Genomic DNA, 27,392 nt, shown 5'->3' with positions numbered 1-27,392 from the left:
GGCTAGAGAAGTTAAGGTGCCTGCCTGCAAAGCCTAGGGGCCCAGGTCTGACTCCCCAATATCCCCGTAAAGCTAGGTGATGCCAGCATCTGGAATCAGTTTGTAGTGGCTGAAGGACATGTCATTTTTTTCTCTCTCTCCTTGCAAATTAATAAAATATTTTTTAAAAAAGAATCTCCATACAAAGAATTCTATGTAACTTCTTTAATTAGGTATAAATTTTATAATCAGCCTGGGTATATCTCTTTTTTTTCCATCCATCGCTCAGGGACATTTAAGAATCACTGTAGTATAATGATCAGGATTAGGTGCAAGACATATGGGGTGGAGCTAAAGATTGAGTATGGGATGGGGAGGTTAAGGTGTGCTTTGAAGAACTTAAAAAAGTGTAGCTGGAAAGAAGCTTACGTCTTAAACACAGGCTTGCAATTGTGATAAGCACATTGTTAGGAGGTCCTAGAAGAAGCTATGGGGCTGCAAAGACCTTATCAAAGGGAGCAGAAAACACAGTTTAAAAAGATATTTGAATTAAGCCTCCAGAAATCAAAATTGAGTCACATCTAGATCAAAATTCTTTCAAATTCTCTCATAATTACTGTGATGAGAGGATCCACCTGTGGCTAGAACTTTCTCAGCCATTGCATCATTTCACCGTGTTCCGGTACATGTGGCTGCATGTGACATCATGCATTCAATGGGCATTCCATTTGGCAACGAAAGAAGGGCAGGGAGTAAGGACCCAACTCCTCCCTCAGGGACACACTTTTCATGCCAGACACATTGTCCTCTACCCATCCTCACCTACAACATGGGGGAGTCTTTCTTTTTGGGATTCAGAGGTTCCACATGTTTGGAAGAATTAGGGAAGGGGATGCTTCCTTGAGCTCGGTTGCTGGGCGACGACATGAAGCTGAGCATGTCAAACGGCAGCGGCAAAACCACAGTGGAGGGTTTCTCTGTGGACAGTGACTGGAGCGTGTGCAGGTACCGCAGCTGGACCGCAGCCGGGGTGCCTGACAGGATCTCCGCAGCCATCCTCAGGGACTCGGAGGCAGCCTTTTCGCCCTCGGCAGCAATCATCTAGAAAACAGATGAAGAAAAGCAAAGCACTTGAGCTTCTTTCCATAAGACCTTTAAAAATTTTTTTTAATTTTTTTGTTTATTTATTTGTCTTTATTTGAGAGTGACAGGCATAGAGAGAAAGAGGCAAACAGAAAGAGAGAGAGAATGGGCGCACCAGGGCCTCCAGCCACTGCAAACAACCTCCAGATGCGTGCACCCCCTTGTGCATCTGGCTAACATGGGTCCTGGAGAACTGAGCCTCGAACCGGGGTCCTTAGGCTTCACAGGCAAGCGCTTAACCACTAAGCCATTTCTCCAGCCCTAAAAAATTTTTTTTACTCTATTATTTTTTGTGTTAGTTATGAACTTTACTATATGAATAAATTGTGTGTGTGTCCATTCCCCTCACGTTATCCTCTTAGATCCCCTCTTCCCTGGCCCCATTCCACCGCAGGCCCTCCTCAGTGGGGCTGTTGGTTTTCATCGTGGGATAATGAATGTGTCAATCTCTGCGTGTTTGTGGAGGGGGGGTAGCTGTGCTTCAGAATATTCCTTCCCAGCCTGTGGCTCGTACAATCTTTCTACCCCTTTTTGGCAGGGGTGTAACCCAGTTCTGGTCCTTGATGGTTTCCACTGCCTGCTTTTCAGAGTGACTCAGCAAACTGCTCATCTAGTGGATGGCTGGCGTGGTTAGATTCAGAACAGAATCCATCTTCATTCCTCAGGGATCGGACTCTCAACCACACTCTGCCGTGGAGCTTGTTACAGTCCATGACAAGTACAAATGGAGGTTAATGGAGTTACTAATGTCTGGTGGGCTTGAAAGATTAGTAGGATTTTACCATGTGGAAGAAAATCCAGGTTTCTAGGCAAAGGCATGAAATTATGAAAGGCTGAGCTCCAACTTGGTCAAAACCAATGTGTAAGCGTCACAGACATGAAGGCACCACATTCACATGCCACAAGTAATGGGCAAAGAGGAGCAGACACAGAGTCTAGGAGAAACTATGCCCAGAGGAGCACCTTCCTCCTTCCCTCTTTTTTTTTTTTTCAAGGTAGGGTCTCTCACTAGCCCAGGCTGACCTGGAATTCACTATGCAGTCTCAGGGTGGCCTCGAACTCACAAGGATCCTCCTACTTCTGCCTCCCGAGTACTGGGATTAAAGGCGTGCACCACCACGCCCAGCTCCTCTTTTTTTTTTTTTTTTTCTTGAGAGAGAAAGAGAATTGGCATACCAGGGCTTCGGCCACTGAAATCTAACTCCAGATGCTTGTGCCACCTAGTATGTATGTGCAGCCTTGAGCTTGCCTCAACTTTGTGAGTCTGGCTTACCTGGGATCTGGAGAGATTGAATACGGGGCCTTAAAGCACAGGCAAGTGCTTTAACTGCTAAGCCATCTCTCTAGTCCTCCCTCCTCTTCTTAGTGCTAAATTATTGATCCTCTATGAGGTTAGGGGCTTTTCTTTCTTTAATTTAAAAAAAAATTGCCTTCCAATGCACTCATCATTTATTACATGTTTTTGCTATTTTTAAATATTGCCAAGTGGGGTGAGAATCTTAACAACAGGAGACAGGACATTGTGAAAAAGTAATCTTGAAGTCATAGCCTACCAGTACTGTGATGTGAAATTTAGGGACAAAGGAGAAACGTGGCAAAGGGAAGCCTTTGTGACCAAAACTTCTAGGTGCTCTCCACCAGCGGAATCCCCTTCATCCTTCACTCCTCAAGCCAGGAGTGATGCTGGATAGTCAGGCAGGCTTTCTTCTCTTCCATGGCTTGCAGTAGCAGCTGAGAGCCCTCTCCAAATGCTGATTTGTCCAGCCCAAGCACCTCCAGGGCACAGTTCAGCATCATGAGTCCATCACGGTCCACGGTCATGCAGCTGAGGTTCAGGATTTTCAGTGTTTGGTGGGCAGTGAGTGCCGAGGCGAGAGCTATACAGCAATCAGCGGTCAGCTGGCACACGTCCAGCCCAAGAATCTCTAATTTACATCTAGGATGTTTCAAAGCTTCACATAACCATTGGACACCAATATCATATACTGCGTTGTCCCCAAGCTTCAGAGTCTTTAGCTTTTCATTGCAAATGAGAAGAGACTAGATGTTCTTACAGCACATTTGAGTGAAATAACACTCTGGAAGCCATGCTTCAGGGTGCAGTCTGGCCTCTTCAGTGTTTCACACATATATGCTACTCCATTGTCTCGCAGGAAATTTGACCTCAGATGGAGGACGGTGAGGAATCTGTTGTGCACAAGGGTTTGGGAGATATAGTGACTGATAATAAAGGTGAGACCACAGTGTGACAACATCAGTGTCTCCAAGGCACAGCTTGGGTAATTTTTATTTTTATTAATTAGAAACTTTGTTGTACAGACAAATCATGTGCAGATCCCATTAAAAATCTGGATCACGGGCTGGAGGGATGGCTAAGAGGTTAAGGCGTTTTTCTGCAAAGCCAAAGGACCCAGGTTCTACTCTCCAGGACCCATGTAAGGCAGATGTACATGGCGGCACATGCATCTAGAGTTCGTTTGCAGTGGTTGGAGGCCCTGGTGTGCCCATTCTTGCTCTCTGTCTCTCAAATAACTAACTAACTAAATAAATAAATAAATAGTAAGTAAATAAATAAGTAAAATATATTTTTTTAAAAATCTGGAACACTTCACGAATTTGCATATCATTCTGGCACAGGGGCCATGCTAAATTTCTCTGTATCATTCTAATTTTAGTATACATGCTGCCAAATCAACCGGTTAGGGCTTTTCTTCACCTACTCTCTTTGAGAGAAATCTGCCTCTTCATCCCATCATTATCCTAGAGATCAGAAGGTTAATTAGATTATCCAGAAAGAGTTCAGCACAGAGGGGGCAGGAGAGGCTGTTAACGAGAGAGGGTGGAGGTCAGGCTCTGCTAGGAAGGAGCGAGCACTGTGAGCAGGGAGGAGGAGTGAAGGAGAGGGACCACGGCGTCAGTCCTGCGAAGACACTGCAAGAGTACCCGTGGTGGGCAGCAGCCAGGTCCCACCCGGCAGAGGAATTCTACCCCAGTGGCAGGTAAGGAAGCCAAGGAGGGAGACGGTCCCCATGACTGCTTTCTGTGGACTCGCTGGTGCTTCTCCAAGAAGAGCCTTAGTGGGAGAAAGGGAGCAGGGCTCAAGGATGGCTCACCCGCACTTTGGCCTGCCTTTGTGCTTCCGCTTCCACAGCCAGTGACTGCTGAAGCCCTGCTGGCAGCCTCACATCCTTACTGAAAAAGAAAGCAGACGGTGCGTGCGTGAGTGCGTGCGGCCTGACCGAGCCGCATGACCCAGCACCAGCCAGGGCTTTCTCACAGACTTGCCCCTGTCTCTGCTGCTCCTGGAGCAGTGAGCTTCCTAGAACCTTCAGATGAAGGTATGGAAGAGCATGTCCAAGGTCCGTGTCTTACACACAGATGTGGTCACTCCTGAGGCTACATGGGACAATGGTGCTGTAGTCTCATGTAGCATATTTTGTGCTCACAAACTGTGCCATTTTCCCCCTGGATTTAGTTGGGCTGGGTGTGGTGTAATACCAGCCCTTGGTCAGTGGAGGTGGGAAGATCAGGAGTTCAAGGTCATCCTTGGCTATGTAGCCAGTTTAAGGCCAGCCTGGGCTACATGAGACTCTCTCTCAAAATATACTAATTAAAAAAATTGGGCTGAAGATATGGCTTAGTGGTTAAGGTGCTTGCCTGAAAAGCCTAAGGGCACAGGTTTAATTCTCCAGTACTCATGTAAAGCCATATGCACAACGTGGCGCATGCACCTGGAGTTTTTTTTTTTTTGCATTGGTAGGAGGCCCTGGTACACCCATTCTCTCTCTCACTCTCTTTCTCTGATTCTCTCTGCCTTTGTCTCTCAAATAAATAAATAAATATGTTTTAAAATTTTACCTAACCCCAGCTACTAAATATGAGTGATGAAAACTCAGCTACTAAATTTGAGTAATGAAAACCAGCTTTGATGCTGGAGAGCAGTTAAGGCATTTGCCTGTGAAGCCTAAGGACCCAAGTTCAACTCCCCAGGATCCACATAAGCCAGATACACATGTGTCTGAAGTTCGTTGCAGCAGCTAAAGGCCCTGGCTCTCTCTCTTTCTCTGTCTCTCTCTGTCTCTCTCTCTCTCCCTTTCTCTATCTGCCCCCCTCAAGTAAAATAAAAAAGAAAACCAGCTTTGAAGAGGCGTATGTTAGATAACAAAGATAATTTGAATTCACCTAACTTCATAAAGGAAATGATTTTGAAAATAGAACTGACCAAATCAGAGTAATGCTAATGTAGTACATAAAAGGTACATTGTCTTTCTACGATGAAAAATGAATACATAGAACAGCTTAGCAGCTTCTCAAAAAGTTACAGAGTACTACATAACTCAGTAAGTTGACTTCCATACCCAGGAGAATTCAAAATAATGTTCACACAAAAACTTGCAAATGAATTTTCACTGTAGCATTTTACACAACAGTCTAAAAAGGTTACCTGATGTGTGGATAAACAAAATGCTGTATGGCTTTATAATGGAATATTATTCGACTGTAAAAAGGAATGAAGGGCTGGGGAGATGGATGAGTGGTGAAGGCGCTTGCCTGCAAAGCCTAACGATCCATGTTTGACTCTCCAAATCCCACGTAAGCCAGATGCATGCACAAAGGTGAGGCGAATGCCAGGTCACATACGCCCACTAGGTGGTGCAAGCATCTGGAGCTCAAGTGCAGTAGCTGAAGCCCTGGTATGCCAACTGTCTTTCTCTCTCTAAAATAAAAAATAAAATAAAAATTTAAAGGAATGAAGTACTGTCACAGGCTACACCACGGATTAACCAAACTCCAAAGCTGAACTCCACACTGTGTGACTCCATTTCTGTGAATGGTCGAGAATAATGTGCAGATCCTTTGAAAGACAAGCTAAATCAGTAGTGGCCAGGGGCTGAGGTAAGTGGGGAGGCAGTTTCCTGCTTAGTGAGAGCAAGACCTTCTTTTGAGGTGATAGGAATGTTTGGAAATTATAGAGTAGTTGAGGTTGAACCTCTGAGTAAATATATTAAAACTACTGAGGTGCAAGTTAAATGCAACAACCTTTTAATATAACTTAAAAACAGTTACATTTTGGGTGAACTTTATGTAATTTTTTTTAATGCATAGGAAAAAAACCATGGTTGTATTATGCAATTTCCTCTAAATTTGTCCCAATGTGGCTGCAGTACCCCAAATATTTTTCAAATGAAAAATTTTAAATGAAACCAAAATATCTCCCTTTATTGTATTTGTACTTCCTGGTTATTTTCCTACCTACATTTCAGTCCTCTCCACTTTGATGCCCCAAATGCAGGTCACTGAATCCAAGGCGACCTGTGGAGGGAACAGTTGAGATGCAGTGAGAAGCCCAGGTGGAGGAGTGTGCACTGATGGCCACTGTCAGTGCCCAGAACATTTCCTTCCAGAGGATACCACATGCCCATGTGGTTTTGTTGATCCTCACAGTTCCTGGGACCCAGTTGTTCAACCCACACAGTGCCAATCAGCAATCCTTTGTTATTCTAAAAGCGTTGCAGGAGGCTGAATAATGACCCCCCAAAATATTCCCCTCCCAATCCCTACCACCTGTGACTAGTATCCCAAGAGGGATGTTGCTCTGGATATGACCAGTCCCGAGTGTCCTCATCTGAGGGAGCACATGACTCCAGAAGGAGGGGAGCAGGGACTGGAGCGGGACATGGTGGAGGGGAGGAAGGAGCGCAGCAAAAGGGGATGAGGAGTGCAAGGAGGGGTATTTTCCTCTCAACCTCCCGAAGGAATCCGCCCCGCTGATGCCTCACCTTGAGCCCAGTGAAACTGATTTTGGACTCTGGTCTTCAAAATTGTAAGGGTAAGCTCATGTTGTCTTAAGCCACCAAGTTTGTGATCATTTGTTACAGGAGCAATAGGAAACTTAACAAAATGGTACGGCTGTTAAATCTGTTTTCAAATGCACTCACTAGAGAACCCGAGTGTCTGATTTCAGACCCTGTCGTTTTGGGGGGAGGAGTGTTTCTTTTCCTTACTACTGGGATCCCCCTGCATCCTCTCTTCATGATGAAGCTGGAAATTGCAGGTAGAAAAACCTGTTCAAGCCAGGCGTAGTAGAGGTCAGAGGACAACCTCAGACATCACGGGTCTCTCACTGGCCTGAAGCTTGCCAATTAGGCTTAACTGTCTGGCTAGCATGCCCCAGGGATACCCCTGTCCCCACCTCCCTAGCACTGGGAGCACAATGGCATTGTTATGTGGGTACTGGGGATTAAACTCAGGTCCTTGAGCTTGCCATGTAAGCACTTGACCCACTGAGCTATCTCCTCAGCCCAAGTTGAGCCATTTCTGTTTTTCTTTTTTTTTCGAGGTAGGGTCTCACTCTAGTCCAGGCTGACCTGGAATTCACTCTGTAGTCTCAGGGTGGCCTCGAACTCACAGCAGTCCTCCTACCTCTGCCTCCCGAGTGCTGGGATTAAAGGCGCGCACCACCACGCCTGGCTTTGAGCCATTTCTTTATTCATCCAAATACACTGTGTGACAAAGCCATGCTAGACACTGAGGACAAAGAGCTTAATAAACTGTGGCTCCTGCTACTATGTATCAACTGGGGAGATGGACGTGTAAACACCCAAGTTGTAACTGTGTAACAAAGACAAGCTTGGGTGACTTTCATTCTTCAGGGAGGGGTGGAAGGGGACAAGGGGAGCACGTTGAGGGGCTAAAGGCCAGAGCAGCAGCTCCTGTATGTCCTTTTTATCCTTCCAGCTTTACTTCCCAGCCTCCCTTTCCCACAAAGATAGTAGTTCTAATTTATTATGAACACTTTGGACAAGTCACAAACATTGGGACACTGTGGGGTGTTTTGTTTTTTTTTTCAAATTAGTGGCTGCTCAGGTCTCATAAAATACATCATTATTTTGGTGTCTTTGGTCTTGGGGGTCACTTCCTCCTTGATCTTTCTCCTAACCCAATACTGGGCCACAGTGTCCCTGTGACTTCAGTGATAGGCTTGGTCACTGGTGGTAATGGCCACGTGACTGGCCAGCTGCTTGCACTCGAGCTTGGTTTTGGTGTCTTCTCAATACTTCTTGCCAGCTGCTTTGGTAATCGTCAAAGGTGAGACTCCCAGGCCGTGGGTGAGATTGTAGCCTGTAGGTTGTATGAGGCTGCTTGGTGGTCAGTTCATATATTTAGCCCCTCCTCTAATGCCAGATCAATTAAATCCAAACAACTGGGTAATGGCTCATGGAAAGCGATGTGGTACCTGACCTCTGAAACCCATACTTGAATTCACCATTATTTAACTTTGTGCACATGATGTTTGTTTCTCCAGCTAGGAAACTCCGAGGAAGCTCTTAGGAGCCGTGCCTCACCCCAAGTCCTGTTCTCCTCTGCCAAACCCCGCACTCCTGCCAGCAGCCTCTGCCCACACTGCACTGTGCCAGCACTTCACAGTGGGCTTAGGTTCAGGGTGGCAACCCAAGAGAGGGATTATAATTGACTTAGGGTCAACAGGGAAACTTCCTAACTATAACTAGCTGTCAGTCTTTCATCTTGAACAGATGAGTGGCTGGCCATGGAAGATTTAACACACCACCAAAGAACAAATGAATAAAAAGTGGTAGCATTTCAACCTACGTAGCATTAAGCTGGTCTCAGTACCTTTACATCTTGGGCAATGCTTTTCCTCTCTAGAAGAATTTCAGTGAGGGATCGGTGTGCCAGGAGGCGCTTCATGGTGGTCTGAACCAGGAACTGGATGGCTTTGGACACGTGAGCAAGACTGCTTAGGAGAAGAGAGGCGTTTTCCATGCGGTAGTAGCAGATGGCATCTATCTCCATTATGAACATGTCTTTGGTCACCACCTAGGCAGAAGAAAAGTTTGGATCACAGGCTTGATTCTTGTGCCCCTTTCCTAAGGCATGCGCCACCACAGGAGGCACATTTTCTTTTTGTAGTATTTCAAGGTCGAGTCTTGCTTTAGCCCAGGCTGACCTGAAATTCACTATGTAGTCTCAGGCTGGCCTCGAACTCACAGCAATCCTCCTACCTCTGCTTCCTGAGTGCTGGAATTGCAGTTGTTTGGTCACACTAGCTGACCAGCAAGCCCCAGTCCTGTGGGAACAAGGGCCTGAGAATTACTGGGGCTTGCTGGTCAGCTAGTGTGACCAAAACCCAGCAATTTCAGGTTCAGTGAGAGACTCGGTCTCAAGCATACAGATGGATGAGCAACAGAGGATACCCTGTGCCCTCCTGTGGCCTCTGCATGGACACACAGATATACACATCTGCACATCCATGTGCCTGCATCACACACACGCGATTATAGAAGTCTACTCTCTATGCAAAATGGACACGTTCTTTTTAAATTGTGGAGATACTAATCTAACACACTGGAGACAGGCACAGGGGCTTGCTGGAGGTCCTACACAGCAGGGGTTCAACAGAGAAAGACTCAGGCTTAGAAAACGAAAGACCTCATGATTTACAGAGTTCTGCTGTAAATCTTTTTGTGGAAAAAAAACATTACTCTTTTTAAAAAATATTTTATTTATTTATTTGTTTATTTGAGAGCAACAGACAGAGAAAGAGAGAGAATGGGCATGCCAGGGCCTCCAGCCAGTGTAAACGAACTCCAGACACGTGCGCCCCCTTGTGCACCTGGCTAATGTGGGTCTTGGGGAATTGAGCCTCAAACCAGGCAAGCACTTAACTGCTAAGCCATCTCTCCAGCCCCCAAAATATTACTCTGACGTGAAAACATTTTCTTGATTTTCTATCAGGTCTTCCTAAACTGATGCCAAATGAATCGGCAGAAAGAGAGCTGTGTTTCAGGAGACAGGCGCTCTCGCATGTGGCTAAAATGAGCGAGAGAGGGCCATTAGGTGATGTACCTCAAAAACCCTTGATGCATTTTCTCAATGTTTCCATTCTTAGACATTTATGAACATATAACACATTTTAAGGATTTAGTTACAAAGTTGTTATTTTCTGAATTTCTTATTGGAATAAAACATTGGAAACGAGTTAGCATCAAGAATAGGAAACTTGGGCTGGAGATAAGCTTAGCTGTTAAGGCTCTTGCCAGCAAAGCCAAAGGTATCTAGGTTTGATTCCCCAGTACCCATGTAAGACATATGCACATAGTGGTGCATGCATCTGGAGTTCATTTGCAGCAACTGGAGGCACTGATATGCCCATATATCCCATCTCTCTCTCTTTCTCCTTGCAAATAAATAAATCAAAATTAAAAAAAAAAAGAAGAGGAAAGTGGTTAAAAAAACTGGTACAGCCACATAATAACATGTGATGATTTAAAATAGAGGTAGAGGAGCTGGAGAGATGGCTTAGCTGTTAAGGCACTTGCCTGCAAAGCCAAAGGTCCTCGGTTCGGTTCCCCAGTACCCATGTAAGCCAGATGCACAAGGTGGCACATGCATCTGGAGTTCGTTTGCAGTGGCCGGAAGCCCTGACATGCCCATGTTCTCTCTCTGTCTCGTTCTCACTTTGCCTCTTTCCCTCTCTCAAATAAATAAATAAATAAATAAATAAATAAATAAATAAAAATAAGATAGAGGTAGAAGTATAGCTAATATATGAAAAAATGATCACAGTATACTGGGCGAAATGAGCAACATATAAAATAATATGTATTTGGCTTTTATGTTCCTACTATGAATCACCATATGAACCACCCCTAAGTTTACAGTTTTGTGGTACTTGAATACATTCAAATGCTGTTCAACCGTCACCATCATTTATCTCTGTAACTCATTTATTTATTGATTGATTGATTGATTGATTGATTGATTGATTTGACAGAGAATGAGAGAGAGGGAATGGGTGTTCCAGGGCCTCTGGCCACTGCAAACAAACTCCAGACACATGTGCTGCCATGTGCACCTTGCTTGAGTGAGATCTGGGGAATCGGACCTGGGTCCTTAGGTTTCACAGGCAAGCACGTTAACCACTAAGCCATCTCTCCAGCCCCATCTCTGCAACTCATTATTGCGTAACACGGAAACTCAGTTTCCACTGCATAGCTGGTATTTTGTTGATCCATTTTCTGTTGATAGTTATTTAGGCAGCTTCCATGTTTGCCCTTTGTGACTAATGTGGCTATGCACACAGTGTGCAACTATCTTCTCAAGATTAAAGCTTTTTCTCTTCCTTTTGTTCAATTTTGTCATTTAAGTATTTTAAATATAAATATAATTTACCAAAAGTATTTTAAATATAAATATAAAGAATGAGAAAGAACCTCAAACTTAAAGTGGAAGACAATTTAGGAAAGGCTTATAAACAAACATAAATTCTTTCTCTACTTTTTTTTTTAATTTATTTATTTGAGAGCGACAGACACAGAGAGAAAGACAGATAGAGGGAGAGAGACAGAACGGGCGTGCCAGGGCTTCCAGCCTCTGCAAACGAACTCCAGACACGTGCGCCCCCTTGTTCATCTGGCTAACGTGGGACCTGGGAACCGAGCCTCGAACCGGGGTCCTTCGGCTTCACAGGCAAGCGTTTAACCGTTAAGCCATCTCTCCAGCCCATCTACTTTTCATTTCGTAAATTTTTAAATTGTGGTTATATACAATTCAGTCATCTTTGGGAGAACGGTTCCTGCAGGACCCTTTTCCATTTTGCAGAACTGAACTTATGAAATAATAACTGCCTATCCTCCTCATAATAACCTTGTCAGCCAGCATTCTACTTTCTGTCCTGATGAAGGTAGCTACTCTCGGTGCCTCCTGTAAGCAGACTTTAGATAACAGCATTTGGGTTTTGTGACTGGCTTTTCCACTTAATGTAACACCCTCAAGGTCCATCCATGTTGTAGAATGTATCAGAAGTTCCTTCCTGTTGAAGGATGAGCAACAGGCTATGTGCCACATTTTGTTTATATACTTGCCCATGATGGGCTTCTTGTTGCCCTTACTTTTTGGCTATTATAAATACTGCTACTACAAATATGGAGGGACAGGTATTTCTTCAAGACCCTGCTTTCAGCTCTTTGAAATGCAGATCATACACTGACACTATTTTTAAGTTTTGAGAAGCTGCACACTGTATAGCACTATTCTATATTCTTTTAAAAATTCTATTTATTTGGGGCTGGAGAATGGGTCAGTGGTTATGGGGCTTGCCTGCAAAGCTAATGACCTGGGTTTGATTGCCCAGTACCCATGTAAAGCCAGATGCACAAAGTAGTATATGCATCCGGAGTTTGTTTGCAGTGGCTGAAGGGCCTGGCATGCCCATTCTCTGTGCTTGTCTCTCTTCTCTCTATCTCTCCCTGCTGGCAAATAAATAAAAAATGTTATTTATTTGTGTGTGTGTGTGTGTACACTCCAGGGCCTCCTGCCACCACAAACAAATTCCAGACACACGTGCCACTTTGAGTTCTGGCTTATTGAACCCAGGGCATGAGGCTTTGCAAGCAAATGCCTTTAGCCTCTGAGCCATCTCCCCAGATCCATTCTTACACTCTGCCAGCAGCACACATATTCTACCATCTCTTCAACACTTGTCATTTCCTACTGTTTTAAAAAATATATTTTAAATTTATTTATTTATCTATTTGACAGAGAAAGGAGAGAGAGAGAACGGGTGCGCCAGGGCCTCCTGCCACTACAAACAAACTCCAGACGCAAATGCCCCTTGTGCATCTAGCTAACATGGGTCCTGGGGAATCAAACCTGGGTCTTTTGGCTTTGCAGGCAAACACCTTACCTGCTAAACCATCCCTCCACCCCATTTCCTGCTGGGTTGTTTTTTTTTTTTTTAATGTTGTGTATTCTCAGTGGTAGCTTTCCTAATTGGTGTGAAGCACTATCTTGCTGTGGTCTTGATTTTTCACAACCCTATTAATGACATTGAGCATATTTTCATATTGTGGCTATTTTTATATCTTCATTAGAGAAATGTCTGTGTAAGTCTGTATTAGTCAGGATTGTCCGGAGAAATGGAACCAACAGTATATGTGTAGAAACAGATCTTTTTAAAAGGATAGCTCATGTGATTATGGAGCCCTTCAGACTGGAGACCCAGGAAATGGCTCATATTGCTTGCTTGCAGAATTTCCTTCTTCTCAAAGGGAGATTTTTTTCCCTCAACTTTCAACTGATTGGAGGAGGATCACTTACATAATGAAAAGCACTCTACTTTACTCAAAGTCTACTGATTTAAATATTAATCTTATCTCAAAAATACCTGCACAAAACCATCCAGATATGTTCAACTAAATATAGGTTAAATGACTATGACCTAGCTTAACTGACATACAAGATGATCTATCATAAAGTCCTTTCTCTAATTCTGTTTTAATTAGGGTGTTTGCTTTTATGTTGTTGACCTACATAAACTCTTTATATATCCTGGATGTTAACCCCTTATGAGATAAATTGAATTATTTTTCAACTAATAGGTGCCTTTAATTCTAATTGTGTCCTTTGACAAATGAAAGTTTTGACTTATGACCTATTCCATGCCTACTTTTCTTTCTTACTTTTTGTTTTTGAAGCTAGCCCAACAGACTGGTCACCATCTCCCCCCCCCCCCCCTTTTTATGAGAGGGATAGAGAGAGAAAGAGACAGAGAGAAAGAATTGCCATGTCAGGGCCTCCAGCTGCTGTAATCAAACTCTAGGTGCGTTCACCATATACTTTTTTTTTTTTTTTTTTTAATCCAGGTAGGGTCTCACTGTAGCCCAGGCTGATCTAGCACTCACTATGTAGTTCCAGGCTGGCTGCTAACTCACAGTGCTCCTCCTATCTCTGCCCCCTCATGCTGGGATTAAAGGTGTGTCACCACCACACCTGGCTTCTTTCCTACTGTTGAGTACTGCCATATTGTCCTGAGGCAGAGTCGGTAGCTAGCTCATGGAAAATGAAGCCAAGGCCACCATGCAGCTTACCTCATGAAAGGGGATCTCCAGGGTTTGGAGACGAAGATCAACCTTGTGGTAAGTGTCCAGGCAGGGCAAAAAAAAGAAGAGACCTAGAAGCAAGGGTGCAGAGGGCGTGACAGATGAAGAACCAAATGTGAAGGCTGTCAGAGTTCCCCTTTGAAGAGTCAGGCTGCACACTACATTGATTTTCTTAGCGTGTGATTACACAGAGACCACAGGGACTCTGCCCTATTGTAGTCCTAGTCTCCTGGGGGGAAAGGTGAACATTATAACACCTAACTTCAGCACAACATGTGTGACAGAGATTATTCCCCACAAACTGGGCTCTTTGGTCTCTCTAGTCCTCATGCTGATCCTCCATGTCCCAGTTACTTGTCTGTCCCTTCACTAGACTTGAGCTCCCTAAGTACAGTGCCATATGCATGATTATTAACCCTGGTGTTTGTTAGTCTCCTTTACATGCTCTGTAAAACCGTATTTTATCTGTGCTGTACCCACGTGTCAGACTGAGAGCCAGCAAGTTCCGTGTGAGCCTTAGGGCAATCAGAATAGCATTACCATCATACCAGCCTTCTCACTGGGTAGTCCTACCTTACCCAATACAGTGCACAGTGTACTGTCATCTATAAACTGATTTACTGAAATTTTCAATAAGCTTCCAAAATCCTTCGGATGCTGTGGCTCCCGTAAGAGCCACAGCTTTGTTGGAAGTAATAGCATTTCATGGCACCCAGGACTTATATGGGAGCAGAGGCCCAGCTTCTTAGCCCTTCTTGGCTCCAATGGAAAAGGTTCCTGGAACGCAGGGCCAGAGCAAGATGGTCTGTGTCCTGAAATGCTAGAGTCTGCCTCTACTTCTGTGTGGCCTTGTGTGTTGGGTTCTAAATCTTCAAACTCTGGTATGTGTTTCCATTCTCCCCTGCAATTACTAATCACGCCCAACCCTGCTTAGCTCCTGAGATCAGGTAAGACTGGGTGTGTTCAGGGTGGTACAACCATAGACATGGCTTTCATTCTCTCCTTGTTTCTGCAAGCCTGGCTGAGAACTCTCCACTATATGCATATTCAAGCTTTGTTCTTTCTATATTTTCCTGGCTGTCTTGGATCTATAAATCCCAATTACCAGACCATTCAGATTAACCGTATTTTCTTTCTATGCTCCTTAATCAGTGTGGACCTCCACTAGATTTTAAAGTCCTTGAGATCAGAGGCCATATCATATTCCTCCATCTCTGTATCCCTGGTAGTTAGCTCACTGTCTGAAACACAGAATGGATTCTATTTGTGTCTCTTAAATTCCACCCATCAAAGGCCAGCTTGTTACATGGATGGATTTCCATGATTTCTGCCTCCCCTTCCCCCCAAGGACTCTGAACTAGCTCAGCTTTTCTCTGAGAAGTCACAGGACACCGACTGTTCATATCAGACCAGTCACCCAGCTATGAGCTGAAGCTGACTTGCTATTTAATCACTGTGGCCCTGGTGTGGGGGCTCTCTCTGTACCCATCCTCTCTTTTGACCACCTGTGACCTGGTCGTAATGCTGTCTGGAGAATTTTATATTAACTTGCATTATAACTAACAGATTGGAAATGCAGATATCATGAATTAAGTAACTTCATGTAATCTAAGGCATGGGTTATAAATATGCATGCATTTAAGAAATTGTCAAGTCATAGGGTAAGGTGGAAGGTACAAGGGGATGAGATAGTATTTCATACCAGGGCCTTTGGCTCTTCCAGGAAGCAGATGTCCCAATCGGAGTATAATTACTCTTTCATATTCTTGCACAACCTAAAGGGAAATGTAATACTTTCAAGTGATTTCAAGAAATAAAAAAAAATCTTCAAATGTCATGGCATGAGAACAATCCTAGGTAACATGAATCTTCTGTTCTGAGAACTCAGAATAAAGACATGTAGTCCCAGCACTCAGGAAGCAGAGGCAGGAGAATCACAAGTTTGAGGGCAGCTAGATCTACAGAGCAAGGTACAGGCCAGCCAGGGGTGAACAGTGAAACTATTTCTCAAAAACAAATATTAAGAATACATTTCTCTTGCCGGGCGTGGTAGCGCATGCCTTTAATCCCAGCACTCGGGAGGCAGAGGTAGGAGGATCACTGAGAGTTCGAGGCCACCCTGAGACTACATAGTGAATTCCAGGTCAGCCTGAGCCAGAGTGAGACCCTACCTCGAAAAACCAAAAAAAAAAAAAAAAAAAAAAAAAAAAAAGAATACATTTCTCAACATTTAGGGTCAATCAAAATTCAAGATATTCTGAATAAGACATATGAAAATCCACTTTCGTGAATAATGGCACATCCAGAAGCCATAGATTGTTATTAGAAAATTTTTAGTGCCAGGAATGGGATACCTTCCAGTGAGTTGCTGGCCAGGGAGGTCCCTGTTGCCTCCAAAACATTACAGGCTATTGCCAAGGCTCTCAGTTTTCCATGAGAGATGGTAAGACCCTATTACTGAAGACTTCACATGCCTGAGCAGTAGAATCACTGAGAAATCAAGATGGTACTGAGCAGAAAACCATCTCCCTGTAGCCCAGCCAACTGAAAGCTGGAAAAAGCTGCACTGTATGCAGCTTTATGGGATACAGAAGCTATCAGCAGTGAAAACAGTGGACACTGGAAGCCTCAAGTTTGGCCAGACAGACCAAATGACCAAACAAGTGCAATAGTGGCATGTCTGCTCTGGGAGAAACCAACTGCTCTCTAACTGGACTGAAGGCCCACTCTGTGGGAGGGAATACATGTCTACTACTGAAAACCTAATGAAAAGCCTATGGCAGGGGAGGTCATGAGCCTTAGGGGTATAAAGCCTGCTCTTGTCTGGATAAATGCATATATTATTCTCACCAAATTGCCCTGAAATCACTATACTTAATGTTCATACTCATATATTAATGCTACTCTCACTTCTTGTTACATAAGCTTCTCTTTTTAGAAAGTGATGACCACCGGGATGACCTAAAAGGCAAGATAGTGCTGAGTAGAAGGGATGGGGGAGTGTCTAGCACTGAAACCTCTCACACTCTCCAAGGCTCAGGGTCCATTGTGGAAAAGGTGGTGGCAAGAATATAAGAGCCAGAGGAAGGGTACCACTCCTTACATGCAACTGTCCAGACAGAAATGGGCCTCAATATCCAAGACCTCGCAGTGCCTAGCAATACCTACACAAGACCCTCATAATAGGAGAAAAAGATAATAACAACAAATTAAAACAGAGACTAATTTAGAGAGCAGGAATATGATGGAGAGTAGATTTATGAAGTGTAATGGGGAGAGGGGAGGGAAATATCATGGTTTATTATCTGTAAGTATAGAAGTTGTCAATAAATAATATATATTAAAAAAGAATACATTTCTCAACATTTAACATTCTAAAATCTATACTAAGTGTAGAATTTTAGAAGCCAGTGAAAAAAGATATTGCTATGCTAATTTTTTGAGCCCAAGGACAGTTAAGCAGAAATCACCAATTTTCACAGATTCTTACACACACAAAAAAAGGGAAAAATCTCAATACAATCTCTCATGTTGATACTATCGTGATACCAAAACAAGTTACACACACCACAAGAAAACTACAGAACCATATCTCTTATGAACATAGATGCAAAAAAGTCAGAACCTAAATCCAGTAACATTTAAAAAGGGTTTTATGGACTGGGGAGGTGGCTCAGCAATTAAAGATGCTTGCAAGCCTGCTGACCCAAGTTCAAGTCCCTAGCACCCAAATTAAATCGGATGCAAAGTGGCTCATGCATTTGTAATCCCAATGTGCCTACAACAATGGGAGGCAGGTCAAGAGATTCTGGAAGCTCTTGGGCCAGCTAGATTAGTGCATGCAGCACCAGAACAAAAGAGCCTGTCTCAAAGAAGGAAGGAGGGGACAAATACCCTGAGGTTGTCTTCAGACCTCCATGTGCTTGCAACACACACACACACACACACACACACACACACACACACTAGTAATAATGACAAAAGTAAAAAAGAAATACAATAAGTGTTTTAAAATATTTGAATTTTTTTATTATTTATTTGACAGAGAAAGAGGGAGAGAGAGAGAAAAAATTGGTGCGCCAGGGCCTCCAGCCACTGTAAACAAACTCCAGACACATACACCCCCTTCTGCATCTGGCTAATGTAGGTCTTGGGGAACCAAATCAGGCTCCTTTGGCTTTGCAGGCAAACGCCTTAACCACTAAGCCATCCCTCCAGCCCTAAAATACTTAAAATATTTTAAGTGTTTTTACAATATGACTGAGATTTTTAATGTCTAAAAATCAATGAACCTAACAGTCCATGTCAATATAAAATAAAGGCAAGATTCCATGTGATGATTTCCAAAAGTCATGGGAGACAATGCAACATGGGAGAAAGGTTGAGAAAATCCAATATCTGCCACAAAGGACACAGCCAACAACACCGTGTTCCAGTCAAAAATTCTTTCATGGCAGCTTCAGTCAGTGATGAAGAATGAACGGCAGGGGTGCCAACGTCTGACCAGTTCTGCCCATTGTGGGACGCCTATGAGGTAAACTTTGCTCTGAAATTCCTTCTCCAGTGAGCCACGACTATCACAGGGCTACACCACAGTCTGAGGTTCTTTCTCCTGCTTCTCAGGTTGTAAAGCTTCCCTTGCTGCTCCTGTTCTCTGTCTCTAACTCCCCGCACTTCTGATTCCACCCCAGCATGTGCTTCCCAAGGTCCTCATTTACTCCAGGACTGGCGTGTACAGCCCCTTCTCTATGGTCTATAACTAGCAGCTGCCCGAGAAGTTTCTCTGTGGTGTCAGGAGTGGATGAGCAGTTGTCATGGATTCATTCTGGTCTGGGTTTCGTGACTCTGAGTGTGGATGAACTAGGTTTAGTCCCTATCCAGAAGGGTGTCTCTGTCTTATGGGAGAGATGAGTGTGTCAATATCATGCAGGTGGGAGGTGCTACAACGGAAGTGAAAGGGAAGCAGAGTGACTTGGAGGTACAGGGGAGGGAATGACAATCTGGGGGAGTCAGATCTTGAAGGAGCCAGAGCTTTCCTGGTAGGGGGATATGAGGGCATTCCAGGCAAGTATCAACCCAGACTGAGAGTGGCCTGGATCACATGGAGACTCACCTTTATGCAGAACCAGATGGAAAAGGGGAAGGTTATGATGATGAAAAGCAGGGAGGCGAGGACAAGAAACCACTCACAGGCCCCTAGACCGGAGGACTTGGTGCCTAAGGGGAAATAAATTACAGTGAAACCTCATTATATTTACTCAGTAGCACTTGTCAGTCCAGCTTGCAGTACTGGGGTCAGAGGAGTTTGGAAATACTGAAGTGGTCAGAGTTCCACGGTCCTGGGCTATGGTCTATGTGAAGGGCTGTGGCTAGTAGAAGGAAGAACAAACTCCTAGACAGGCAGCAGAAGGCATGGATTCCATGTTCCGAGTCTGGCTCCATCATTTCCTATCCATGGACGACTTTAAACAGGACACAGAATCTCTTTTGCGTGGGGAGGATGTAGCCTGTGCGGCACGGTATAAGGGGTACTGTATGCAAACGTGTGTAGCAGGGGCCAGAGGAGGCGGTCAGGTGTCCTCCATCACTCTTCTGCCTTCTTTTCCTGAGTCAGAGTCTCTCAGTGAACCTGGAACTCCCTGATTTTCAGCAATGCTGGCTGACCAGGGAACCTCAGTGATCCTTCTGTCTTTGCCCCCCTTCAATGTGGGGAGGCTACAGGTATGCATGGATATGCCCAGCATTTAACACGGGTGCTAGAGATAGAACTCATGTCCACATGCTTGTGCAGCAAGTGCTCTTACCTGCTGAACCATCTCCCCAGGCCAGTGCAGGACCTCTCTAAACCTAATTTTCTCACCTATACAATGGGGATGCTAATTACTAATCTCACAATAACTAGCTCATGAAATATGTCTCGTATGTCTAGCACAGGATGAAATGACATGTACATGTCAAGATGCTGATCTATGCTTACATGTGTCAGGTCTTAAGTATGTGAATTGTCCAGACGTTCATGGTACTACCTGTCTTGTCTAGAATTCCTCCATTAGAGTCCCTTCATTAAAGAGTTGATGTCCAGTGTTTTAAAAACACCTGTGTTGCATAATATTATACCATCAGTGTCTGTAAACAAGTGACAGGAACTAGGTTGCTGCACATCCACCATATTTGAGTGGTGGGTGCCCATCACTGGATGAATGGATAACAAAGTTATGGTACATTTACACAACTCAGAAGTACTACTCAGAAGTAAGTAAAAAAAAAAGAGGAAATTTGTAGAAAAATGGACAGACTTGGAACAGATCATACTTAGTGAACTCACACAATCACAGAAAGAGAAGTGCCTCATGGTTTCACTTATCTGCGGCTCCTAATCTGGACCAGCTTGAGTTGCTGACATAACCTGATAGGCCATTCAAGGCCCAGACATTAGGAATGGAAGGTTTTTGGGGGCAGGGGAAAGGGAGGGTGGGGGGAAACAAACACAAAACTAAATCGAAAATGAACTGGTACCATAAGAACTTTTGTCCCTGGAGATAGACTGAAAGGTAAACCCCCAACAGGAGTAAGGAAGGAGCACCTGGAGAGGGTGGAATGCAACCAAACCTTAAAAAAACATTTTGTTTTGTTTTGTTTTGTTGCCTCTGGCTGTAACTCCCAGTACCAGAAATTGACTGCTATCCACAATGAGTTGTTGATTGGTCAGACCTTCGGGGTCCCCAAAACAAGACAGGTTTCTGTCAAAGCACTTGGATACCCACCTGAGGCAAAAGGTAAGACCCCATTGCTGAAGATACCATATGCTGCTGACATATGAGCATGGAGAGACCTGCCTGGAATCCGGAAGACAGACAGTGAGCCTGTGTAGTGCTTGAAAGCACCACTTGAGCTACTGTGGAAAAGAGGCCAACAACCATCTGAGCAACCAGAGGGCTAAGCTACTCAGATGCAAATGACCTGACAGGATGTGCAGACCAGTGCAATAGTGGCACACAGCCTCAGTGGGTAACCAATAGCCTTCTGATTGGCTTAGAGATCCACTCAGGGTAAAGGAACCCATATCTGGAATTTGGAACCAGATCAGAATCCTACGGAGACAAAGATTATGCTCTCCAATGTCAAGCTGGCTAAAAGAAGGGTTACACATATCAATTTCCCCCTAAATAAACAATGCTTATCCCATTTAAACTATGCTGACTCACTCTCTATTGAAGAATCTGTTCTTTTTCAGAGGTAAGGAGACCCAAGGAGATAAAGTACCCCTCACACTGCAGCCAAGCCACAGCTGAAACCACAGAGGAAGGCAGGAGACAAGCAAGAGTGCTGCTTCCATGGTGAACCTGACAGTCACTGCCAGGGTGGAGGAGACAGACCCCGAGGATACTCAACACCTACCAAAGCAGAGATCTAGAGGCTCCTAAGAGCTCATCACTGAAGTAGATTTAAAATCCACTCAACATGGCTCAGGGAATTTTGCGGCAGAGGAGGTGGTAAGAATGTAAGAGCCACAGGGCGAAACATCATGGCCCAGAGGCATCCCCCCACCCAAAAAAAAAAACTGACTGCTGCTTCCACGATGCATATCCCACAACCCCATGGGGAATCCCTGTAACCCCACCAACGAGGGTCCCAGAGGAATGGGGGCAGGGACGAGGGTTAAGAGGGAACCAACACACTATGTGCCTATATAAAATACGTTGTTAAAAAGAAAAGTCAACCTCAGGGACACAGTTCATGTGGGGCTGGAGGAAGAACTTGCCTTGTTTACATTGTGCCTCTAGGGCCTACATTAGTGCCTGACATAATATACATGCTCAATAACTATTTGCTTAATTTGGAAGGAATGAGAAATGATACTGAAAGTGATTTAAGTATAGTCTAAATTCAATTATGGAATTCTTAAGAATTTTAATCTTCAGGTACTATAAAACTGTCAGTCAGTTTAAGATTTTCCACCGAGAAACTTCCCATGGAACCTACTTTTGTTCTTTTATCATCATCAGTCATTTCTATTTTACTCAAGGACAATGACATTTTAAAAATATTTTATTTTATTTATTTATTAGAGAGAGATAAAGGGAGAGAAAGAGGCAGATACACACACACACACACACACACACACACACACACACACACATACACACACACACATAGAGAGAGAGAGGCAGGAGGGAGGGAATGGGCCCTCCAGGCCCCTAGCCACTGCAAGTGAACTCCAGACCTATGTGCCATCTTGTGCATTTGGCTTACTTATGTGGGTACCAGGGAATTGAACCTGGGTCCTTAGGCTTCTCAGGCAAGTGCCTTAACTGCTAAGCTATCTCTCCAGCCTGACAATGACATTTTACTTAGTTTATAAATGTATTTCAGTTGCCAGTGGTAGCTACGGCAAGGAAATAAATATATACATATGGATAAAATTACATGTTATAAGTGAAGTAGGGTCACAACAATTCCTTCATATAGTGGCTAGGGATGTGACTAGAACACTGATTTCTATGTAAGTCTAATTTGAAGCTTTGCCCACAAGGAAAGCGTTGCCAGAATACCCACTTGTTTGGCTTAAGTGACTAGAGAAGCCTTAAGCAAGGAGGAGCCTAGCAACACAGCCAGAGACTCTCCAACATTTTGGAAAGGCGATGTTCCTGTTCCTTTTCCTTTCCCCCAAGTCCTGAGCCAACCTGCCTTTGGGAGTGTGGTGCTAAGTGAGAAGAAAAATAGGAGCCACGGGGGCTGGAGAGATGGCTTAGCGGTTAAGCGCTTGCCTGTGAAGCCTAAGGACCCCGGTTCGAGGCTCAGTTCCCCAGGTCCCACGTTAGCCAGATGCACAAGGGGGTGCACGCGGCAGAGGCGCGCCCATTCTCTCTCTCCCTCTATCTGTCTTTCTCGCTCTCAAATAAATAAATAAAAAAAAAAGGACACCTCCCAGGGCCGTCTCCTATGCAGGGCGACTTCTCACTCCTAACCTGAGACTCCCATGCTAGCCACTTAAGAGGCTGCACTGAGGCCCTCAGAAGCGCCATTGCTTGCCCAGGACCACAGCTGGTTTGTAGCAGTGCCTGGGGGCCAAGACTAGCAACCAGAGGATGTGGCTTATAAGGATGGTCACTTCAGAAAGATGGTTTCATTCCATATTCAAGACATCCCAATTTCCTGGCTATAGGTCTTGGGCATTGTGCTGCTTAGTCTGAGCTGTCAACCTGCTTAAAAGATGCGAGCAATGGTGAGACGTACCCCTGTGCCTGTGGGAGCCCTTCCAGGTGAGACTTGGTCGATCAGAGTCATAAGATCAAGAAAACCAACTTCATGGTACCTTCGCATACAGCCTGGGCTCCACCCTAGACAACTTTCCCTCCCAACTCCCTTATGTGGCTGCCAGTTAGTTGTTTTGTCTTTTTCTTTTGGTCCACTTTGGGCTCCAACTCCCGCTGGTATATGGGTTCTTAATTCACACCTTTCATTTCCCGGAAGCAAACCAGTCGGTCCTGCCTTTGTCCCAGTGGAGCAACTTTTGTCCCATCACTGCCCCCGCCCGCCCCGGTGCCCACCTGTCCCTCCATACCATCCTCGGGCCGCTCGCTCTCCAGCAGCGCCATCACCTCGGTGCCCTCCTCCCCGGAGCCGCGGACCTCGTCCACATCCACTACAGTGGCGGCGGGAGCTCGGAGCTCCCCGGGGGACCCCGTCCGACCAGAGCTCCGCCGCTGCGACCCAGCATCCCGGCGGCCGCGGTCTCCGCCGCCCTTCTCAGCCTTCGCCCTCTTGTCCTCCCGGGAAGAGGACCTGCCGCCGCCTCGGCCGTGGGCCTCTCTCGCGGAGCTCCGCGCCTTCCTCTCCATCCTCCGAGCCCGGCGCGGGCTGAGCGCGGAGCCCTGGACCCTAAAGTGCACTGGGGCGGGGCGGGCGAGGGGCGGGATCCCCGGGGCGGTGGTCCTGCCCATTCTGCGCCCAGGCGCTCAGGGCGGGCCCTCCCCCTCTCCTTACCCCCTCCCCCAAGAGACAGTAGGGTGCAGGTCGGCTCGGGGAGATAGACCAGGGCAGCTCCAGCGCCCATAGCGTACGGATATGCTCCTAAAAAATGGTGCAAGCCGGCCGGGCGTGGTGGGCACGCCTTTAATCCCAGCATTCGGGAGGCAGAGGTAGGAGGATCGCTGTGAGTTCGAGGCCACCCTGAGACTACATAGGGAACTTCAGGTCAGCCTGAGCTAGAGTGCCCTACCTAGAAAAACAAAAAGAAACAAACAAAAAGCAGGAATAGGACACGCGGTCCTAGAGAACTACTTTAATTTCTGCTTTTAGGAAAGGGTCACTTTTTTTCTTGCGTAGGTCTTGTTCCCCCAAGTTTCTTGAGGAAGCTAGTTTTTCTTTTTCTATGTTTTTTTTCTTTATATGAAAGAGAGAGAATAAATGGGCCTCCTGCCTCTGCAAACGAATTCCAGATGCATGTGCTACTGTGTGTATTTGGCTTTCTGTAGGTACTGGGGAATGGAACCCAGCCCGTCAGGCTTTGCAAGCAAGCACCTTTAGCCAGTGAGCCATCTCTCCGGCCCCAGGTTTTGCTTTTTCAACGTTCACAAGCCAAGGCTGCTTGGAGCTGCTCCCACCCATTTCTAAGGAACTTGAAACATCTCATAGATTTGTTGCTCTCATATTCCACTAATAATATTTCTCACGGAATGAGATAATTCTTCAAGGAAGGTTTATGATTCTACTCCAAGTGCTCAGATCCCATGCTGGTAGGAGTAATGTACACTTGTTTTTTTTAGTTTTCAACATTCATTGAGTTCACACACTGATAGCTTCCGCCCTCTCAAAAACTTTATGTACAAAATTCGTTCAATAATTAGGACTTAAAATAACCAAAATAAGTTCCAAGATAGGTCACTAGGAATAAAGTAATTAAATGTACAGTATTAAAGTAATTTATTTATTTCTTACTTTTTGTAACTAATTCTTGCATAGTCTACACAAGGAAGGGCAAATATTTCAAGTGCTTGTCTCAATAGTTAGTTCCCATTTAAAACAGTACACCGAGAAAAATTCTGAAGCTGCATTTAGTCCACAAAGGACTATGATTTTAGTATCTCCACCCAAAATTTGTATTTACTATTTCACATAGCTAGTTCTTCATTACTCTGCAAAAATTTCACTATTAGGGAAAACATGAAACTTTTTATAGTGCTGGAGCTTCATGCTATACTAACCAAGTTCTGTACCACTGCGTTTTATCCCCAGCCCACATGAAACTATAAGTAACCTCTAGATGAGAGAGAAGAGAGGAGAAAGAGAGAGAGAGAGAGAGAGAGAGAGAGAGAGAGAGAGTGAGAGAATGGGCACTGCAGGACCTCCCACCACTGCAAACAAATGCCAGACACGTGTGCCACTTTGTGTGTTATGTGGGTACTGGGAAATTGAACCCAGGCCATCAGGCTTTACAAGTAAGTGCCTTTAACCATTGAGTCATCTCTTCAGCTCCCCACTTAGTACTTTTCTTTTCCTCAGATTTTCTATATAATTTTTTAAGGGTCTTACTCTAGTCCAGGCTGACCTGAAGCTCACTCTATAGCCCAGGCTGGCCTCAAGCCCACAGCAATCCTTGTATCTCTTTTTTCATAAATTAATATGTTCTAGAGCCATGATTGAGCAGGCTATCTGGCCAAATAATATTTTCAAATGATACCTTCTGTCAGCAAGATAAAGTTTTTGTAGGTGAAGACTCAGTGAGAACAGGCCTGCTGGGTGTTGGCACTCACACAAGGCTCTTGTTCTCCATTGCCTTTGCCTACTCATGCTACATACTCATTCCTTCATTTTTTTGTATCTATATATGTATATAAGCACCTTCTTCGAAGGTGGTTGGGATTACAACAACAGTAGCTAAGAAAATGTATCACAGCCTACTATAAAAAGGCCGACCTAGCATTCTGGAAGGTGGAGGAGTTGGGAGGGCCATGCAGAGTCAGCTCATGAGCCCCGCTGGCTGCCTCCTCCGCAGTTGTAATGATGCTGCTATTTTCTTTTAGATTCCCTTTTAATTGGAAGTGTTACCCATCCCTTTGTTGAAAATATCCTTTGTACACATTTATCAGCTTTTAATACTTGACTCCTTTTGAATTTGTTAAAAGACTGACACCCACAGGAATGCGGTAACCAGGAGGAGGAACAATTATAGTTGTTGACTTTCGCGTCTGCTTTCGCAATGAAGGAGCATGAAAGACGTAAGATCGCCTAAATTATTATACTCACTCCCATTTAGTGCCTTCGAATTTGATATCCACATAAATGAAGAAGTGAATACTGGTCTATATGAGTGATTTCGTGGAAAAGCCAGAATTTGTTGACATTAGATGAAATTGTGGATGTTATCATTTTAGACCTGGAAGCTACAAATATTTGCTGAATTTTTCTCAATTCATGCCCAGCTAGGGAAAAACATACCAGTGGCCTAGGGAAGTGATGCTAATGAAAGCCTGTTCCCAAGTTCTGGCAATGGGGATGGGTCTGGATTCAGGAAATGTTTCTGAAGGAAACTTTGGTGATTGTATGGGATTCTGGCATGCAGCTATGAGGGAGACAAGCAATTTGAGAAAAATGAAGACTTTGGCCTTAGTACATTGATCAGTTTGTTATAACGTCAGGTTCTCTGGCAGATGGACTTCCCCCGTCAATCCTGACTCTAAGCATCTCCAAAGCTGTCTTTGCCTAGAGACACAAGTGTTGGCTTGTTAGTGACAAGACTTACTAGACTTTTATCTTAATTCACTCTGCAAACAGTACTTCATAGTAGCAGTGCTCACCTCTAAGGGTATAAAAAGGTAAGACATGAACTTAGTCTAAGGAAGGAATACATAAGACCTATATCAAAGTTCTTCATTCTCAGCACTGTTGACATTTGGGACCAGATAATTCTTTCTTGTAGGGATTGCCATATGTATTGTAGGATGTTTGACAGCATCTCTAGCCTCTACCTACTTGATTGGTGTCTGTAGCACCCCACCATTATCTGTTACAACTCAAACTGTCTCCATACATTGCAAACATTCCATGGGGTGAACAACTGACTAACATAGTAATGTGAAGGTATCAAGGCCGGAGTAGTGCTATTTGGATGGAGACAGGAGAGGACCAGTCTGGGACATACTAAGATCAGAGGATGATTCTCAAGTACACTAACAGAACTTAGCTTTAAAGCCAGACTAAACAATTAAAAAAAAATAGTACCTTATCCATGGCAGGCTGAACAGTGCTTGAGGCTTTGGCAAAAGAAGAGGTAGGTAGCCCCCAAAATGAAGTCTATTATGTCTTACAAAGAATATGGATTTTAGCTTTGCAGTTTTAAAATAACAGTTTATTTATTTATTTACT

The 27,392-nt window shown here is 44.5% G+C and overlaps 1 protein-coding gene and 1 non-coding gene across 2 annotated transcripts; both read right to left on the bottom strand.

Annotated features, from left to right (window-relative positions):
• Nucleotides 1-189: 189 nt before the first annotated feature.
• On the bottom strand, nt 190-23,899 carry Nphs2 (NPHS2 stomatin family member, podocin). Its single transcript, XM_004658747.2, has 8 exons — nt 23,590-23,899; nt 19,138-19,241; nt 15,727-15,799; nt 14,013-14,095; nt 8,758-8,961; nt 6,380-6,435; nt 4,236-4,314; nt 190-1,080 (listed from the first exon to the last, which is right to left on the bottom strand). Exons 1-8 carry the CDS (start codon nt 23,864-23,866, stop codon nt 802-804), a joined length of 1,155 nt encoding a protein of 384 aa, XP_004658804.1. The 5' UTR covers nt 23,867-23,899; the 3' UTR covers nt 190-801.
• LOC123458257 lies at nt 3,715-3,817 on the bottom strand. The gene has a single exon (XR_006635552.1). It is a non-coding gene; the product is annotated as a U6 spliceosomal RNA (small nuclear RNA).
• Nucleotides 23,900-27,392: the final 3,493 nt, after the last annotated feature.

The sequence above is a fragment of the Jaculus jaculus genome, chromosome 1 (genome assembly GCF_020740685.1).
Source record: "Jaculus jaculus isolate mJacJac1 chromosome 1, mJacJac1.mat.Y.cur, whole genome shotgun sequence".
Taxonomy (NCBI): Eukaryota; Metazoa; Chordata; class Mammalia; order Rodentia; family Dipodidae; genus Jaculus; species Jaculus jaculus.
The sequence above is the reverse complement of the archived record's forward strand: the minus strand, read 5'-3'. Positions and strand labels throughout refer to the sequence as shown.

Coding starts and splice junctions, on each gene's coding strand:
- Nphs2 (XM_004658747.2), bottom strand. CDS start 23,866: ATGGAGAGGAAGGCGCGGAGCTCCGCGAGAGAGGCCCACGGCCGAGGC. Junction 19,242..23,589: donor GAGCGAGCGGCCCGAGGATG/GTATGGAGGGAC, acceptor ATTTCCCCTTAG/GCACCAAGTCCTCCGGTCTA. Junction 15,800..19,137: donor CCATCTGGTTCTGCATAAAG/GTGAGTCTCCAT, acceptor ATTTCCCTTTAG/GTTGTGCAAGAATATGAAAG.